At 39.3% G+C, this 18,038-nt stretch overlaps 1 protein-coding gene across 2 annotated transcripts in view; it reads right to left on the bottom strand.

The window, feature by feature from the left end:
• Positions 1-18,038, bottom strand: part of LOC149064980 (uncharacterized) — a 54,954-nt gene that overhangs the window by 14,654 nt on the left and 22,262 nt on the right. For both annotated transcript variants that reach the window (XM_089255464.1, XM_089255465.1), the window contains 8 exons: positions 13,878-13,996; positions 8,392-8,482; positions 6,865-7,080; positions 6,620-6,777; positions 4,706-4,832; positions 3,166-3,231; positions 2,170-2,244; positions 1,906-2,055 (listed from right to left, as the gene is read on the bottom strand). In XM_089255464.1, coding sequence (XP_089111590.1) covers positions 1,906-2,055; positions 2,170-2,244; positions 3,166-3,231; positions 4,706-4,832; positions 6,620-6,777; positions 6,865-7,080; positions 8,392-8,482; positions 13,878-13,996 — 1,002 coding nt within the window. The remainder of the gene's footprint in view (positions 1-1,905; positions 2,056-2,169; positions 2,245-3,165; positions 3,232-4,705; positions 4,833-6,619; positions 6,778-6,864; positions 7,081-8,391; positions 8,483-13,877; positions 13,997-18,038) is intronic.

Below are 18,038 nucleotides of genomic sequence, written 5' to 3'. Positions count from 1 at the left end.
ACACGAATCGTGGAAAATGCCTCGTGCCCTTATCATCCCCTTCGTGGTCACAGTTCTGCCCACACGCACGTGTACACTTACGTATTCGACACCGAATATTTGCATACTTCTTCGGTGGCATTATTACTACCTTTGGTGTTCAGTACGTTTTGTGAAAATAGACACAACAATGTCCAGATTCTCTTAATTTTGCACACGAGTGTATGTACACACGAACCCGTTGTAACACCCCCGATTTAGCGCCAACCCCGCTTGACGCCAAAAATTTTCAGTGAACAAAACTACCATATTTAGGGATTACACAGGTTAATTTGTGATTCGAAATAACGCCAAACTCGTTATAGCGCTAGAAATCTGCGAGACAAATGGTGGCGTTACGTCGGGGTTTGACTGTATATCGATCCCTATGATTCGGGGCCATTACCGCGTTAGCGTTTTTTTTTTTTTTTGTGATAATTATGGCCATTTATAGTTGGTCATAGCTAACCATAATTATAATGCCAATTACAGCCAAAAAATTTGTCAAAGGGAAGTAAATTTGCCAATTATCGCTGAAAATTTCTGAAAAATCACCCATAGTGAGAGTTAGAGGGTTTCTGCAAGTAGCAATAAATTAAAATGTTATTAAATTCATTAAAAAAAAAGTATATATATTTGACAAACATGTAAGATGACTATAATTATGATTATATATGATGAGTCATAATTATCATAATATAATTCTTTGTCATGAAAATAATCTAAATTCTTGATTTCCAAAATTTAAGCTCGTTGTGGAAGGAATGAGTCAACACTTCCTTCACAATTCACAAACATAATTAAACATTTATTTTATAGCTAAACGTAAGTACAAGAATGTATTACATGAGCTATAAGGAGAGAGAGAGAGAGAGAGAGAGAGAGAGAGAGAGGTTTTTCCATATATCTCTTGGTATATTTGCTCATGGACCACGTGACTGGTTTGAGCGGCAAACGCGTCCCGTTCCTCTATCGCGCAGGCGTGCTCTTTCCCCTATAGCTAAGTGTATAGGTTGTACCCGTTATAGGTTATCTGTAAAATAATAATGTAATTATTATTTACAGATTTTTTTGAACTTTATTAATTTTCAATTTTTTAATTTACGTTTTCGCGATTTGTGAACCCACACCCTCAATCATTGGCGCGATAAATGCCTGAAAAATTCAGTAAAATATCTGCACAAATATTGCATTTAAAAATATTTTTTGCAAATTTGACTTTTCGGAGCGTGATGAACATTTCATTAATTGCGAGTTTTGGCATACGAAGACTGCATAAAAAGTTAATTTTTCTATCCCTCAAAAAAATTACATTTTAAGAAACTGCATGTTATTTTAAAACTCTTCTTGTATAATTGGAAGTATACTTCTAAACTCAACGATTGCAGAGGCAACAAACAATTTGAATAACCCTGTATACTATTTATGTTTTGGCCGATACGTAAATTATTTCTCCTGATTATGCATTTCTTTGCCGTTCCCCAAATTATTTCTCCTGATTATGTATTTTTTCCGATCTACAAATTATTCCTCCTATTAATATTTTTTTGCCGTTCCCCAAACTATTACTCCTGATTATGTACTTCTTTGCCACTCCCCTAATTATTTCTCCTGATTATGTATTTCTTTGCCACTCCCCAAACTATTTCTCCTGATTACGTATTATTTTCCGATCTACAAATTATTCCTCCTATTAATATTTTTTTGTCACTCTCCAAATTATTTCTCCCGATTATTTACTTTTGCTGGTTCGCAATTTTTTACAATTTTTTACAAAATTTTACAACTATTTTCACGAGTCTGCAGTTGTAAAAAGGTTGAAAAACAATAATCTAATAAAAGACGCTCTAATGCATGTCTCGCGATTTGTTTCTTTCTCACACTCACCTTCTTCATATAATCGGAGTCTTTTGTGCTTGTTCGTCGACTTCTCTCTCTCATACTAATCTTCTTGATAGAATCCTTGAAATTTGTTTCTAATTTGTAAGCTCTGTCGGCCATCTTGTCAGCAAACAGTTTGGCCCCATCACAGATTATCTAGTGCACAAATCGACAACAAAATTATATCACCAAACCGAGATCCATACAAAATTGATTCTGTCCTTTTTTTGTTTAAACACAAATTACTATTTACTGAATGAAAAAACATACATCAGTAATTTTGACGAGAAACGCCATCTTCATGTCATCGGCATCGATTTCCAGCTTGCTCCATTCATCCACAACCTGTTGAGGTTGGAAAAAAAAAACAAGTTTGGTTTTATTGCAAGTCGGTCTTTGTGTAAACAAATTTCAGAAGCAATACTGGAAATAAATTGTTTTTGGACCAAAACCGGTAAAGCTCTAATTTCGTATTGGTCACCTAATGTTAAGGAGCCTTGTAAATAGAGCGTACTCATCGTCCTCCATCTTGGAACAAAAAACTGGTTTTGCAACTCTGCTATCTGTTTTCCACTGATCTTTGCAGGAAGTCTCTCAGCAGACCTTCAACACGATACTTACGTAACATGAAAAATTCATGCGCTTACCATCTTTACTTCAAAATATGGAAGACAGATGGCAGCACAAGCAACAACACTGGGGGGGGGGGAACCACAACTCCGACAACATAACTACGTTAGGCGCTACACATACATTCCGACATGACCGATTCGTTAGAAATTCCTTAGAGGAATGTGTACGAGGTGCATGTACGATCAGGTAGTTGTAGTTATAGTGTCTGTCTTCCCAATTCGAAAGCAACAACGTGGCACGTTATTTTGCCTGTCTCGTATTATGCCTGAACCAGAAATGTTTTCAGGTGCTGCTTCTTTCTTTCAAACCGAGCAAAACTCAAATCTATCGCCATGGGCAATTTACTACCGAGTGCCGGAAGTTTGCATGCGCGCCTGACATTTTAAGTACGTATCTAGTGTAGTGCTTGAATTTTTGCGCTGCTATCAATTTTAATGTTGCAGTCCTGATTTCTCTCTGTGGAGTTAACTTTTTTTAAATAGCTCTTTTTGAAATTGAAAAACCACAGAAGACCAACTTCAGCCGACCATCGTCTCTGGAATTCGAACCTGGATATCATAGTTTTATCTGGAATTACTCTGAGAATTTGAAATTAGTTCTTTTTGAAAACAAAAAAAAATTTTGATCACTCACCGTACAAAAACAATTCAGCACGATGACAACTGAACTCATGATACACTCATCTTCAATTAGAGAATCCTACGAAAATACAAAACGTAAAGATACAGAAAGCTCTATCCATGATTTCCGTATGCGTATATTATAGATAACAATCAATTTCCCATTAAAAAGAGTCACCCATCTTGTGAAAATGTCAAAGTAGTATTTTAACAAAAATATTCAAAAATACATTTTTCAGAATACGGTGTTTATCCTGGAATAGGTATTATTCACAACGTTGCAAGCATCTCATAATGATAGGGAATGGTTCCAGTGGTCCTTTCACTGTAAGCATCTCGTGACAGTAGGAATGTGGTTCACGTGGTTCTCCTGCTGTTAGCATCTCGTGATAATAGGGAATGATTCCCGTGGTCCTTCTATTGTAAGCATCTCGTGATAATAGAGGGAATGGTTGACTGGTCCTTCTGATGTTAGCATCTCGTGATGATGGGGAGAATATTTCACGTAGTCATCCTGCTGTAAGCGTCTCGTGATAATAGGGGGTGGTTGTCGTAGTCCTTCTGCTGTTAGTATATCGGGCCAATAGGGGAAATGGTTCACGTGGTCCTACTGTTGTTAGCATCTCGTGATAATGGGGGGGAATGTTTCACGTGGTCCTTCGGTTGATGGCATTTTGTGATAATAGGGAATGGTTCCCGTTGTTCTATTATAAGCATCTTTTGATAATAGGAAATGGTTCACGTGATACTTCTGCTGTGAGCATCTCGTGATAAGAGGGAATGGTTCAGGTGGTCCTGCTGTGAGCATCTCATGATTATGTGTATGGTTGTCGTGGTCCTTGTTCTGTTAGCATCTCGTGATTATGTGTATGGTTGTCGTGGTCCTTGTTCTGTTAGCATCTCGTGATTATGTGTATGGTTGTCGTGGTCCTTGTTCTGTTAGCATCTCGTGATTATGTGTATGGTTGTCGTGGTCCTTGTTCTGTTAGCATCTCGTGATAGATGATGTATGGTCATCGTGGGTCCTTCTGCTGTGAGCATTCCTTGATAATAGGGCATGGTTCTCGTAGTCCTTTTCGTTGTATGTTTCGTGATGATAGGGTATGGTTTTCGTCGTCCTTCTAATACATTTCGCAATAAATACAGCATGGTTTTCGTGGTACTTTTGATATGTACATCACGTGATATAGTATAGTCCTCGTGGTCCTTCTAAAATCGGAAACGTCTTAGAGTAATTAGTTACTCTAATTTGACATCAATTAAACGTCTTCGAGTAACGAATATTCAGCATTTATTTGGTTTTCGCCGAAGATCCACAAGGGGTCAGCGAGAGCTTTTACGTTGGAAATGAGGAATTATGATTTCTCGTCTCATTTTCCCGTTGCACTCTAATTTTCATGACCACTCATTCCTCACATTTACCGTCCCTCAACCCCCCCCCCCACACACCTGGGCAATAGCCCGCCGAGCCTCCCTATAAATACGTCTCTAACCCCACCATAATTTGCCTAAAAATAAAACTTTAATATAATTAAGCGTATTTCTTTTCTCACTTTTTCCTCGGACTGCACAGCTCTTTCTATCCGTTGGTGGCACTCGCCTTCCATAACATGCAACAGATTCAGGAAACAGTTGGCGAAAATCTGTTCGACTTCCACGAGTTTCCCTTTCGAATCGATCCTGGAAAAATTGAATGTCGTTAATGTACTATGTAATCGACGATAAACTAGACCAAAAAAACTATCATAAGTAGAAGATTATTCCTATGATTTATTTAACTATTCGATCATTTTTGTCACACCACAGTCATTTTCTGCACACGAGAGCTAATTAGACCGGGACCTACAATTTATTGCCGATTCCAAACGGCACCTTTTTTTCCCATACTCATCGAGAGGTCGGAGCGCCAACCCCTCGATGTCGGACTCCCTGCGGTAACAATTCTCTGTAGTCATATTGCCGTTTCTGATGTACCCTTTGCGTCAGGAAAGTTCCTGACAAGGACGAACGGGAAATCGAACTCGCAACACTTCTAAACATCCTATGGTACATTAGGCGAGTATCTTATCGACCTGGGCTCTTACCACGCCTATTTATTTATCTATTTACTCTTCTAATACAAGGGTTTTCAACCTTTAGTAGAGCGAGGGCCACTTCAATGGCTTGAAAACACGTCGTGGGCCAGTAAACTAAGTGATATGGAACAACGCCGTTACTTGAGTGATCACTAAATGTGCCACCGGTCACGAGTGATCTGTGAATAAGCCGCGGGTCATTAAAGTGGCTTGGGTGTGCAATTCGGGCCATGGCCTATTACATAGTGGGGCTGACCAGGGCCGTCATTTCAACTTTTTCCAGGCGGGGGGGGGGGCAAAGCACATGTACTCAATGTATGTTTGTATATATATTTGTGTATATATATACCATTTTTAGTGTATTTTCAAAACCCAGGGGGGGGGATAAAGGCCCCCTGCCCCCCCCCAAATAACGGGCCTGGGGCAGACAGGGCTCTAGCCCTGGGGCCCGGGACGGTTCTCATAATTTTTTGCTTTTTCACGCTATAAATTAACTACAGAAGGGGCCCGTTAAAAGTCTGGCCGAGGGGCCCGCAAAAGATACCAAACTAGGGGCCCCGCTAGAGGATGTGGGGCCATGATTCGGGCCACTCAAGTGTGATGGCGTTGGAAGTGTTTTAGACCTGTTGGTGCTCGTCTTGAGCTTCTTGAAGGAAATTCTTATTTCATAACTGATTCTGGGGGGTCTCGAGCACCCACAGTACCGCGCGGCTCTGACTCCAAAGCTCAAGTGATCTGTAAATATGGCACGGGCAGCTTCAGTGATCGGCAAATGTGTCGCGGACCACTTCAGAGATCTGGGAATATGTCTCGGTCAAGGCAGCAACTAAGCAGGGGGTGGGACTGGTGCACCGAACGTCGGACCAGAGGGGTGCTCAATTCCCCCTTTAATCATTCCTTCAATTTACACGGGGCGCAAAAACGCATTCTAGCCCCATCTGACTAAATATATAGTTGTGACCCTAGTCATGGGCTACTCGAGTGATGTGGAACTGCATCGCGCGTCCTGACACCACTACTTAAGTGATCTGTAAATATGGCGCGGGCCGCTTCAGTGATCTGCAAATGTACCGCAGACCACCTAAAAGAACTGGGAATATGTCACGGACCATTCGAGTGATTTGAGAATATGTTACGGACCATTCGAGTGATCTGGGAATATGTCACGGTCAGGGCCGCAACTATCCCGGTGTCGCTCGTACCAACGCCACCAATCGGCTGTTTATTTAGTTATTTTTCCCCCTGTCTTAAAAAAATTCCCGTGACCTAGCTAACCGTGACCCTGCAAACCGTTTTTTTATTTCGGTTATTTTTCCGGTTTTTATTCACTTTTAAAGTTTCTACGAACTTTTTGCTCACCCTGTATTTTTTAGAACATAATGGTATCGGTACCTTTTGGTAAGTTGAGCCACTTTTTGGCCCGTGTGTTTCATTCGTAAGAAAAGCGCGTGGCCAAGGATGCAGCTGTCTCTCAAGTTGACGTGGAAATCTCTATACGCCCTCTGGTAAGCGTCCAGCGTCTCCACTGCCTTATTGCACAACGGGATAAGCTGCAAAAGAACGAATAACATCTTAATTTAGCATTTTAACAAACTTCGTGCATCAACAGATATTTCAAAAACCTTATTATCACAGACCTTTTCTTCGAGAACTTGACCGATTAAACCCCAGTAGCTGTACGACAAAGAATCCAACAACGCTACGACCAAGAAGGCCTCCTCGGCGTTTCTCGTTAATTCTTCTTCGATTGTCTGCAAGACTTTGAGGAATGATCTCGCATTCACCATGAAGTCGTCCTTTTTCTCGAATCTCAAATCTTTGAGGATTTCGTCCAGCCATCTTGAAACTTCTTGCTGCAATCAGAGGGGGAAAAAAACATTACTGTGACTTCATAAAAGTGAGCGAAAAATGCATTTACGATGCACAGATGAAGGTCTTTGAGCTATTTGTTTATCAGACAGACGCGCGAATGCAACTTCACACAGCTAGTTAGCTTTTACGCATTCTTAGAACGTATTACAACCGAAGCTGGGCTGAACCGAAGAGATCTCGGAAGACGGGATAAGTCCGGCCGCAGAATTCTAGCGTTGATCCATTCCTTCAGAGTGTGCTTTACAACTTATTACCAGCTTTGGCAACTTATACACAGGCAACAACAAAGTTTTGTTTCTGCCACACAGAATTCAATACTTTGACCTTCTCAGCGGCATTTATGAGATGTCTCGCCCAATTCAATGCTTTGTATTTCGGCAATCACTGGACATCTCGCCTAATTTGATGCTTCGTATTTCGGCAATTGAGATATCTCGACTAATTTGATGCGTTGCACTTCTTCATTGGCGAGATATTTCGCCTAATTTGATGCTCTTTATTTCACCATCGCTCTATTCAATGCCTTGTATTTCGGCAATTACGAGACATCTAACCTAATTGATGCTTTGTATTTCCGCAATTACGAGATATCTGACCTCATTTGATGCTTTGTATTTCGGTGATTGAGATACCTCACCTAATTTGGTGCTGTGTATTTTGGCAATTGAGATATCTGGCCTAATTTAATGCTTTGCATTTCGGCATTTACGAGATATTTCGCCTCATTTGATGCTTTGCATTTCGACAAATTCCTTTCTCCCTTGCCGAGGTTTCACAAATTTCCCTGATCCGCATTATTAGTCTCAGCAGAAATCACTAAACCGTCTGTAAAATGATACATCTTTTTTTTCACGAAGGACGTGTTGATATTGCTTCCCCCCCCCCAACTCCATTAACTCCGAAAACAATAAACAGAGGAAGAGAAGTACTCTCTTGTCTTTTTCTATTATTTATACCGTACGCTTATTCCTATTCCTCACAGACACGAAAATAAACGCTACATTTCGAAAACACTGTCTTTTTTTTTCCCCCGTTATCAAAACATAAATAATAATGAATGAATAACAGAAAAAGACAAAATATTTCCCTTCGTCTGTTTATTATTATCAGAGTTGAGAGGTGGGGCGAGAGGGGGGGGGAGGCACAATCACCTACACAAAATCAGAAGAAAGACTTGTTTCTCTTGAAAAAAGATGTGCTTTGTACAGAGGGTATGGTGATGGCAGTAAAATTTATAAATCCACAGAGAGGGTTAAAAAAAAACTCTAAAATATATATTGAGAGAAACTTACTTGCAATCTCATTTTGGTAAGCTCTTTGAGTTTGTGCATGTAAAGGGTCCTATCACAAATCAGTTTGACTTGGGCTATTTTCTCAATGATTCTGTCAAGACGAGGAGAAAAAAAAGAAGAAAGAACCACATAATCATTTACGTTATATTTCATACAAAATAACGAAACGCTAAATAGGTAAAGTAGGTATAATTTGAAGTCGGTTTAACGACGCGAGAACAAGAAAATGCTCCTGAAATTAAGTGAATTCTTCCTTTTCTCTTGAAATTCCTCATTAAAAATGTTCGTATCAACGGTTTATTCACTCGTGATAAATTCTTATGTGGACGACATTCTGATCGTTATTAGGGGGACGTTTGCAAGACTTCAGTTAGCCCCGTTTTTGGTGGGATTTCGGTCACTGCAAATAACTAGCGTCGTCGAGAATGTACGCAAATCACAGCATTGTAGGTATATATATATATATACCAGTTATGTTTTCCGGTTGGTGTTCGTGACTAGAAGCATTATACATGCTTTATTCTGAACACTTCCTCAGGTATGAGCGCTTAAAGTATTTCATTACGCAACTTTTTGGGGGGATGCATCCAGTATTGTCTGATGATTCAACTCGTTCAATGTTTCATCGTCGGAAGTTCTATGGAAGAAATACAAAACACCATTGCCAACTGTGTGCATCGATTTGAGATAAGTAACGTTGAAAATTTTTTGTATGAGTAGATGAAAACACGCATTTCGCTCGAAATCTCCTTTCTTCCCACTGTTTCTCTGTTCGTTTTTGCTTCAGGTTGTGCGCTCGAATAATTCTGTAACCGGATACAAGTTTTACATCTACAATAATTCGGCATTACATAATTTGCAAGAAGTTTATTTCACATTATATAGTTATTTGTCCATTGCATTATACCCAGTAGTTTTTTTTTTTACAAGATATTACGCTTGAGAATTGATTTCTAGTATTTTTTTATTTGTTGCATGTTTCATTCCACGTCACTGATTTATGCATGGAGCTAGAATCTAGAAGCTCAGTGAATAAATTCTGATTTGCTCGGACACAAGCCAAAAATTATTAGGGTTGCTCGAGCGAAAAAAAGGGATAGACAGTGTCCGACACTGCCACAGTTATTTTCGTGAAAACTTCAATCATGTGTATGGAGTAAACTGAAATTAAATTTTTCGTTTTATAAAATGCCCGATGGGGATCTTAACTGAAACTGTTATGTTTAAGTGCGTCGGCGATGTAAAAAAAATTGCAATCCCCATCCGTACTTGACCCAGATGCTCTTCAGATGCCGCCTGAGTTGTCCGAGCGCGCTTACGTTGCTAACAGTGTGACGTCTTAAGTGCCTTGGCCGCAAATTACTGGCGAACTGTTGATTCTAGAGGCAAACGTCCAATCAGAAAAATTATTCGAATACGTGTAGATTTCTCATTCAAGTCACTTATATTGAAAGAGGTTGTATATAATTGTGTGAAAATGAAACAAACTTTTTATTGGGTTACCCTGTCCTGAAAATTCCAATTATATATATAGAGAGAAAGTTGTTTCTCCCTGTATTGAAGGGTTCTAATGTCCTTGATAACGATGCTTCATAGTCAGAATGTCTCAGTGAAAGCTCTCTTTCACGTTATTCGCACCTAAAATTTTCTGGAATAAATCAATGTAAAAAGGGAATTTTCAGTGACATCTTACATCCCATGTTGTTGTTGTTGTCCAACACGCACTATGGAAACATAGTCATCATCATTTTCTGCTGCCAAGAAAGCAAGTAAGCAAAACAAGCAAGATACAACCATTTTTTAAAGAGGCCCAAGCAGCTAATTCATGGTTTCCCAGCTTGGTACCAAAAGTTGAATATTTCAAGTTCTCTGATTTGAATTGCAACAAATACACCCTATTTCAGCTTTCCCCTCCCTGAATTCGAGAAATATTTCATTCAAATGATTAAAAGAATGTTTCTTTTAAGAGAGCTGTTATATACAAAATTCTTCGTTAAGCCAAACTTGATAGGAAGTGGGGGGTGAAATGTTTGTACCCCACTGGTATACTCCACCACCACTACGAAGCCAAGGATTGAGGAGAGCAACAAATATTACAGCATACCTGCCACTCATGATCCACTTATATCTGATTGCCTCCAGTATCGGCGTCATGCTTTCATGTTTCTCTCATATCCACTACACTAAGTCGCAGACACAGATAGAATTTTGTTGCCATTATGAAATAATACTGCTTTAAAGCTGATTTTTATGTGAGTCAATAAATAATCAATGAGTCGATAAATCCCACCCGTGGATTCTACTGAACACCCATTTCTATCATCAGTCCATTTATGTAGGAAAACACACACATAGAAAAACGGTCACACCTTGATCTGAAACTAGAAATATTTGTTTCTCCAGCTGACAGAAGGTTCCATTTTTTCGACCGTGAACTCACAATTTCAGCTTCTTTTAATTGCGAATGCTTTAAATTGCGGATTAAATCATTCAGGTCTTTTTATTCTATGATGTGAGGTCATAATCACGTCTGTACAGTTTTGAAGGTCGTGCATCTTCTGATTCACTTTCCTCTGATATTTTTAATTCAGTGCCTTCCAAATTAGACTCACTGTGTAGTATGTTTGATTAGAGTTAAGAATGATCACACAGGTTTAATTTCATAAATGCATTACAGCGTGCCATACGCAACAAAGAACGCAAACACAAAAACCTTAAAAAAATACCAAAAAATATATAAATTACGTAAAAAACTCACATGTTAGCTCATTTTTAAGGGCAGAGATTCGAATTCTTACTCAAAAATATATAAGAATAAATGTATTACATGTCAGATACAAAGTGACTGTTGACCAGTGTAATCTGCTGCCAAGGACATCAAGGCATCACTTTCCATATTCGCGACCTCACTGCGTGTTGTTTTTGGTGTTCGGGCCCAGCGTTTGCTTGTGTTATTCTCTTTGAAATTTTATACTGTAAGCATTCGTGCACGATTTTTGTGATTCTTGTTGTACTTTGTCCTCATATACCGTGACATTTGGAGAAAAACTGGAAATTTTCATACTTTTTAAACGCCCTGTACACCCTGTATCTTATTGAGTTTTCAAGATACGGACTTGTAACTCACACACACACACAAAAAAATGAGTTATAACACATATACTCTTCTTTAATACAGCACTTAGTTCTTTTGGATCGGATGATTAGTCTCTGAGATATAGTCCCGTTTATGGACACGTGACGAATCCAAAAAGTCGAATATTGTGGGTTCACTTTGCGGGAGTGCAGTTTGTGAAGTTCGGCTGCCACATATGTCAGTGCTGCACGAGCAAAACGTCGCATCCTTCCTCAGATGGCTTCGCTATGTCTATTTTTATTTGTTATTGAAGTTTAAAATTACTTCGATAGAATCCTCATTTGGGCGCTATTGCCTTCCCACACCCGGTACCGATTTTAAAGACGTCTTCACGTCAAGAAAGAACAGGAGGCTTGTTTTAAAATGAGAAACAAAGAACAAATGCTTGTTCCTCGGTCGAGAATCGTAACCTATTATAATAAGACGAACATTCACTCATATATAGACGTCCTCCACTCCCCATATACCACATTCACTATTGTTATTGAGTCACTAAAACCTGTTTGTGCAAGTAATCTTGTTCGCAAAATCATATTAAAAATAATCGAATTAGAAGAATCTGTTTCTTCAAAAAAAAACAACAAAATACTCAGGTTTTCACTTTTGGTGGATTTTCGCATGCGGGAAGAAAAAAAACATTTCACTGAAAGAAAGAAAAGAGAAAAAAAAAACATTTTTGAAAGGTTAAAAAGCATTTTCACGTCAATTCAATTCCCATGTTTTGTGCAGCGTCATCTATCACAGTGTTTCTTAACCTTTTTCAGCTCATGCCCCCCCCCCCCCATGGATCACATTTTTTTTCTCGTGGCCCCCCTGTCCTATCCAGGGCCCCCTCTACCTTCATCCAAGATTGAGATACTTTCTATTTTTTTTATTATGAATGAAATTTTAATGAATCAGATCAATCTCTGGAATCCTGGCTAGGCACGGATTCAAATGATCGATTATCATCTCTCCCAGGAGTCAAATTATGTTGCAAAAAACGGCCTGTGTAAAATACGGGACGATCCAACGAACATACACGATAAATCGACCCTCCCAACACATCAACCGTTGCTCTGGCGGCCCTCCATACTTAGCTGGAAGTAACAGCTTACATATGAAAATCATAGTACCAGATCCCATATAGTGCAGTCCCCCTCCCTCCATTATAGACATGAAGACCCGAGTCATGCCCACGTAGACCTAAGGGTTAAGATGACCCTGGTTCTATGGACGGATCTCATGAATTCTGAAAGTAGTAATATTTTTCAACCATGTTTCACTTTTAAAGCTTTTTTTCTCTTCACAGCTCTCTATGACTTCACCACCTGTCGTGGATCACCTTTCTTCTGATTTTCTCCCGTGGCCCCCCCCCCCAGAATATCCCAGGACCGCAAGGGGGCCTTATGGCCCCAGGTTGAGAACCACTGATCTATCGTCTGAAATGAATTAGCCTTAACTATTCTATAGCACATTATATTCAGTTGTTTGATTTTTAATACCGATTATTACTGCTATCAATCATGTAATCAATATTATTTTTCTCCGTGTTGTGCATATTTTTCATAATACATCAAACTAATTCTTTGTAATTGATTAGCAAAGTAATCACTGCATAAGCCTTGCAGGAAAGTACTCAAGAGAGTGGTAAAATAAATAAATATTCATTGTTATACATGTGTTATTCAACGTAATGTTACGAAAATTATGTAAAAAGTCATTATTTATCATGTATTATGCCATTTTTCGCCTGTGCATAATTAATATAATGCATTTCCCTGTAAATCTCGCCAAATTGGCGACAACGATGATTTGGCGATGTTATGCCGTCAAAGGAAAGGATTGGATTTTCCGAGAAAATTGTAGAATTCTCTCGAAGCTTTTCTTGCCCGTATATAAACGCCAACACCGGAGAACTGAAAAAAAACAGAATTTGGTTGGAGATATCTTATTTGTAGGACACTCTCTTAGTTTCGTCGAAACCGCTGCTTGTAAATGCGTGTAATAGCTGCTCTGTAACATAAATTTGTGTTATGCGTGAAATTGCTTCCTGCTTTGACATTTCAAGTGCTTGTGAGAGACATTATCCGGAACAGTATTCTATATAATTGGTATTTTTCATTTCTACTGTAAGCGTATAAGTGCTGACGAAACTGCCAAGTACCAGGTTAATTAAATAGTTGTGCACTCTAAATAATTTTTTAAAAAGAATTATTATTATTTTATTTTGTTTTTAGATCTAATTAGAACTAAAATGACCTGACAAAAAATTTTCATGATAACTGTTTCGTTTTCTTTTTTTTCATGATGTGGTACTGAAAGGTTAATGGAATACCATGACAATTATTATGAGTACTGAATGAAATACCTCCACGTCACCACAACACTCGGAGAAGGTTTTTTTGTGGCCGGAAAAAATAGCGTCTGTCCGTCCTCGTCCAAGAGTCGAGATACGTACTGAGACTGAGTCTGTTCCAACAAATTCAGCTAAGAACCAAACATTAAATCATATCAAAAACACGCACAATATACCCCCCTCTTCGTCATTGTTCTGCTATTATTTTCGCAGACAATTATTATTAAACAAAATGATAACATAGAAATCATAATAAAATATCGACAAAATTCGTCTGTATTTAATCCTCCACAGCAGTGGTTCTCATTTCCAAGTATCTCCTAGAAATGCGTAGAAGGAAATGTGTGCCCCTTAGGTAAGGCCCTATGCGTACGAGGCTTGCGTATCTCTCGGAATTCGTAGGAGACTTGTATCTCTTTAAAAGTACTTACGAGGCTTGCTTATACCTCTTGAAATGAATAGGGGATTGTGCGTGTGCCAAAAATATACACGAGAGAATTGTTTATCCCCCAAAAATACGTATGAAGACTGTGTATCCCAAAATTACGTAAAAGGGTATTGCGTATCTCAAAAATACATAACAGGACTGTGTATCTCAAAACTACGTAGGAGGAGTCCATACCTCAAAAATACGCAGCAGGTTTGCGTAATGCGTATCCCAAAAATTACTTAAAAGGAAGGAAAAATATACGTGGAAGGACTGCGTATCCCAGAAATATAGAAAGGATTGCGTTCTCAAAAATACACAGGACTGTGCGTAATCCTGGAAATGCAATGGAGCAATGCACATATTGAGCCGTATAACTAATGTTTTTTACATTTTTTATTAGTACTTAGAAATGCGAAGGGTGACTGCGCATTCGTAGAAACGCAAAGGTTTTCCCCATCTCCAGAAATGTGTAGAGGGGAAACTATGGAAATCCATGGGAAAAGACTTGAGTACTGCTAAAAATACGCTAGGAAGATTGTGAATCTGCTTGCATATTTACCCTTCATCAATGTTTCTCACGTTATCACTTTATGCGGGGTTTTTTTTTTCACCATCGCTGATTACAAATTATTTATCCCGTATTTTTCGTTTACCCTTGAATGGCTTGTCACGTATGTATATCACAGGTTGGGAACCACTTCTCTACCACCAACGGGGACTCATTTTTCCACGAATACGTGAATATCATATCTATTATTCTGGAGCACAATGCAAAATATTTAATCAGATTTTCACTGTGAATGAAGTGAACTAAAAATTTCTTCGGTACGGAAAGCGGATAGAAAAAACAACAGCAACATCATATCATGACACACTGCGTAACTGTCAACGCTGTCATGAAGTCACTCTCGTCAGCAGATCCTTTTCACTATTGATCCCTGTTCAAAACAGATGCTGAGTGAAGAGGAGAACGTGTTTTCTAATAATAGCCTCATCTTTTTATCCGTATGACATTTCGTTTAAACCTGAGAAACGTTGACTCTTCATACAATTCGCCTTCTACCTATTTTTAGCTTCGCACGCCATAGATTTCCTAATACAAGAACAGAACGAAAAACAAAAAAACCTCTAAACTTATTAGGTTCGGTTTAAAAATTGTGCAAGAGGCCGAGCGTCATTACCTGTAAGTTGTAATTGCGCCAATTCGGCCATAATTCACTGATTTCACCGATAATCTTCGAATTCATTGTATTCCACAGGACTCCCAAAATCGTTTATAAATTTTTTTTCAGCATTTTCTTTCGAAACACTTTTCGTGAATTGGAGGGGGGGGGGGGAACTTATCGGTTTAACCCTCACAGTGGCACTGACGCGATATCTTGCCGAACTTGATGCTTTGTATTTTGGCTATTAAGAGGTATCTGACCCTTTAGAATCCTCTTATCTCGGTAATGACGAGCCCAGCTATCTCTTTACGGAATGGCTCTGTTCGCCAAAATGCATTCCATCTCCCCCCTCCCCCCCAACCAGTCAGATCAACTGGCAGTGGGTGGAGTCAGCTTTTATTCAAAGTTTGATGACGGACGGAGAGAGAAGGATCTTTTCCGTCTCTTCGGGGTAATATAGAAATGTGCGTCCAGTATAAAATACATAATTAAAAATCTAGAATATTTCTCTTCTCGGTTTGTTGTTCTTGGAGTTGGGGTGGGGGGGGGGCCAAATCACCCACACAAAATCAGAAAAAAATATTCTTCTCGAAAAAAGGTGTGGCATTTCACAGAGGGTTCGGTGATTTCCCCTGTGACAGTTACAATACGGATCAGGGAAATTTTGAAAACCGCTCAAAGGGGTTAAGGTGACTCTAACTTTATCTCGTGCAGATGTTACGATGCGCAAACTCAAACGCATCTCGCAGCAAACGGCCAGTCAACCTAGAAGAATTGCTTGCATGCGGTTTTTCCATCCGTGGTAGAGCCATCTTGATACATGAACCCAAACCAGTATTATACCAAGAAGTGGGGATTGCACCTCCTACATCATGGGTTTTCAGCTGGTGATCAGCAGAATGCTTGGGTTCCGTGAGAGCTCTTTTGGGGTTAAACAGTATTACTTTCCCATAAGCCTTCTTCCACAAATCAAATAGATAACTTTCCTTTTAGATTTTGCCCATGGCTCCTTTTTGAATCGCCTAGGGCAGAGGTTCCCAACCGCTGATACGTGAGAGGCCATCAGGGGGTACGCGAGAAAAAAAATGGTAATGGCGGCTACCCATTTAAAAAAAAGAACAAAAGAATTAAAAAAGTTTAAAAGGAATTTTAAAAAGTAGGTAGAGGTTTTTACTAATATTGTCAGTTGTAATATATTAACCTCCCTATCAATAAAATCTTCAATGAAAGAGGGGTTGCGTCCACTGGAAGGATCGGCCTTCCCTCCTCCCGCCCGCGCCCAACCAATGATCCGGAATCGCGCTCTCCTTCCTCTCGGCTCACTTTTCTTCTGCGTTTTAGATTTGATGATTGTTGACGCATGCCGGGGACTGTGCATAAAAACGGAGAGTTAATTAATTCGTGTTGTGTTTAACTTTTGTTGTGGGTGTTTGTATTAAGACGTGCGAGTGTTATTCCCACAATTTTCTACGTCAACTTTTATACCAAGCAGCTACTACTCACGTGATTTAAGCTATGGATCATTGGCTAAAAACTGGATCTGTGTGGTAGCAGAAGTTGGCTGAAACACCAAAAGGAAGTACAGTGCACGTGTAAACGTGAAAACATATTTTGAATCTGCCAAAAGTGATTCTGTCGAAGCTACCGAGGCCTCCTACTACATAAGCTATCGTATTGCGAGACGAGGAAAAAAATCACACCATTGGTGGAAATTTAATTTCACTGTGCATCAAAGATGCTGTCAGATTTATGCTTGCAGAGGAAAGTGCTCCTATAATGATTTTATATCTCTGTCAAATAATACGGTGTCTCGAAGAATACAGGGCATGTCACACGATGTAGAGAGCACTGTCATAAGTCACGTCGAAGGTTGTGAATTTTTTTCTATCCAAGTCGACGAAAGTACCGATATTTTGAGCAATATTCTGTGCTACTTGTAATTAGTAAGAAGTTCAAAGAGAATTCGAAGAAAATATTTTTATTTGTCACCCATTGAAGGAGTCGTACGACTATTAAAAACGTATTTGAAGCAACTGATCATTATTTCGTTGAAAAAGGAATTCAATGGTCAAAATGCGATAGGCTCACCACAGATGAAGCAACATCCACGGAAGGTTGCTACTTATGCCTTCTTGCACGCGTGGCAGAAGTCGGCCCCAAAATGAAATGGGCTCACTGCTATATTCACAGACACAGCCCTGAATCGAAACCTTTGCCTCCAAATTTGCGAAACGTTCCTGAAGCGGAAAAAGTTGTCAACTTTATCAAGGTGAATCCTACCAATTACTGGTTGTTTGAATTGTGTGAAGACATGGACAGCCTTCACAACGCTTTGCTTTTTGCACACCGAAGTTAGGTGATTGTCCCGGGGTTAAGTCCTGGCGCGGCTGTTCGAACTTCGACACGAGATAGCTCTTTTTTTTTTTTGGAAGTGTTCGAAACACTTCACGATTTCTTGTCACAAGCTGAACTAAATCCAACAGTCGATCACTTGGAAGGATTAAAATCCTCGTTTGAAAAACATTTTTCAGAGCGGGAAATGGGTAATCGGTGGACATCTAACCTTTACAAAGAAGA

Source organism: Pholcus phalangioides, unplaced genomic scaffold (genome assembly GCF_987345545.1).
Source record: "Pholcus phalangioides strain wild (caught in Gottingen) unplaced genomic scaffold, Ppha-v1.0 ptg000042l_1, whole genome shotgun sequence".
Lineage (NCBI taxonomy): Eukaryota > Metazoa > Arthropoda > Arachnida > Araneae > Pholcidae > Pholcus > Pholcus phalangioides.
This window is presented reverse-complemented; position numbering and strand designations above follow the sequence as displayed.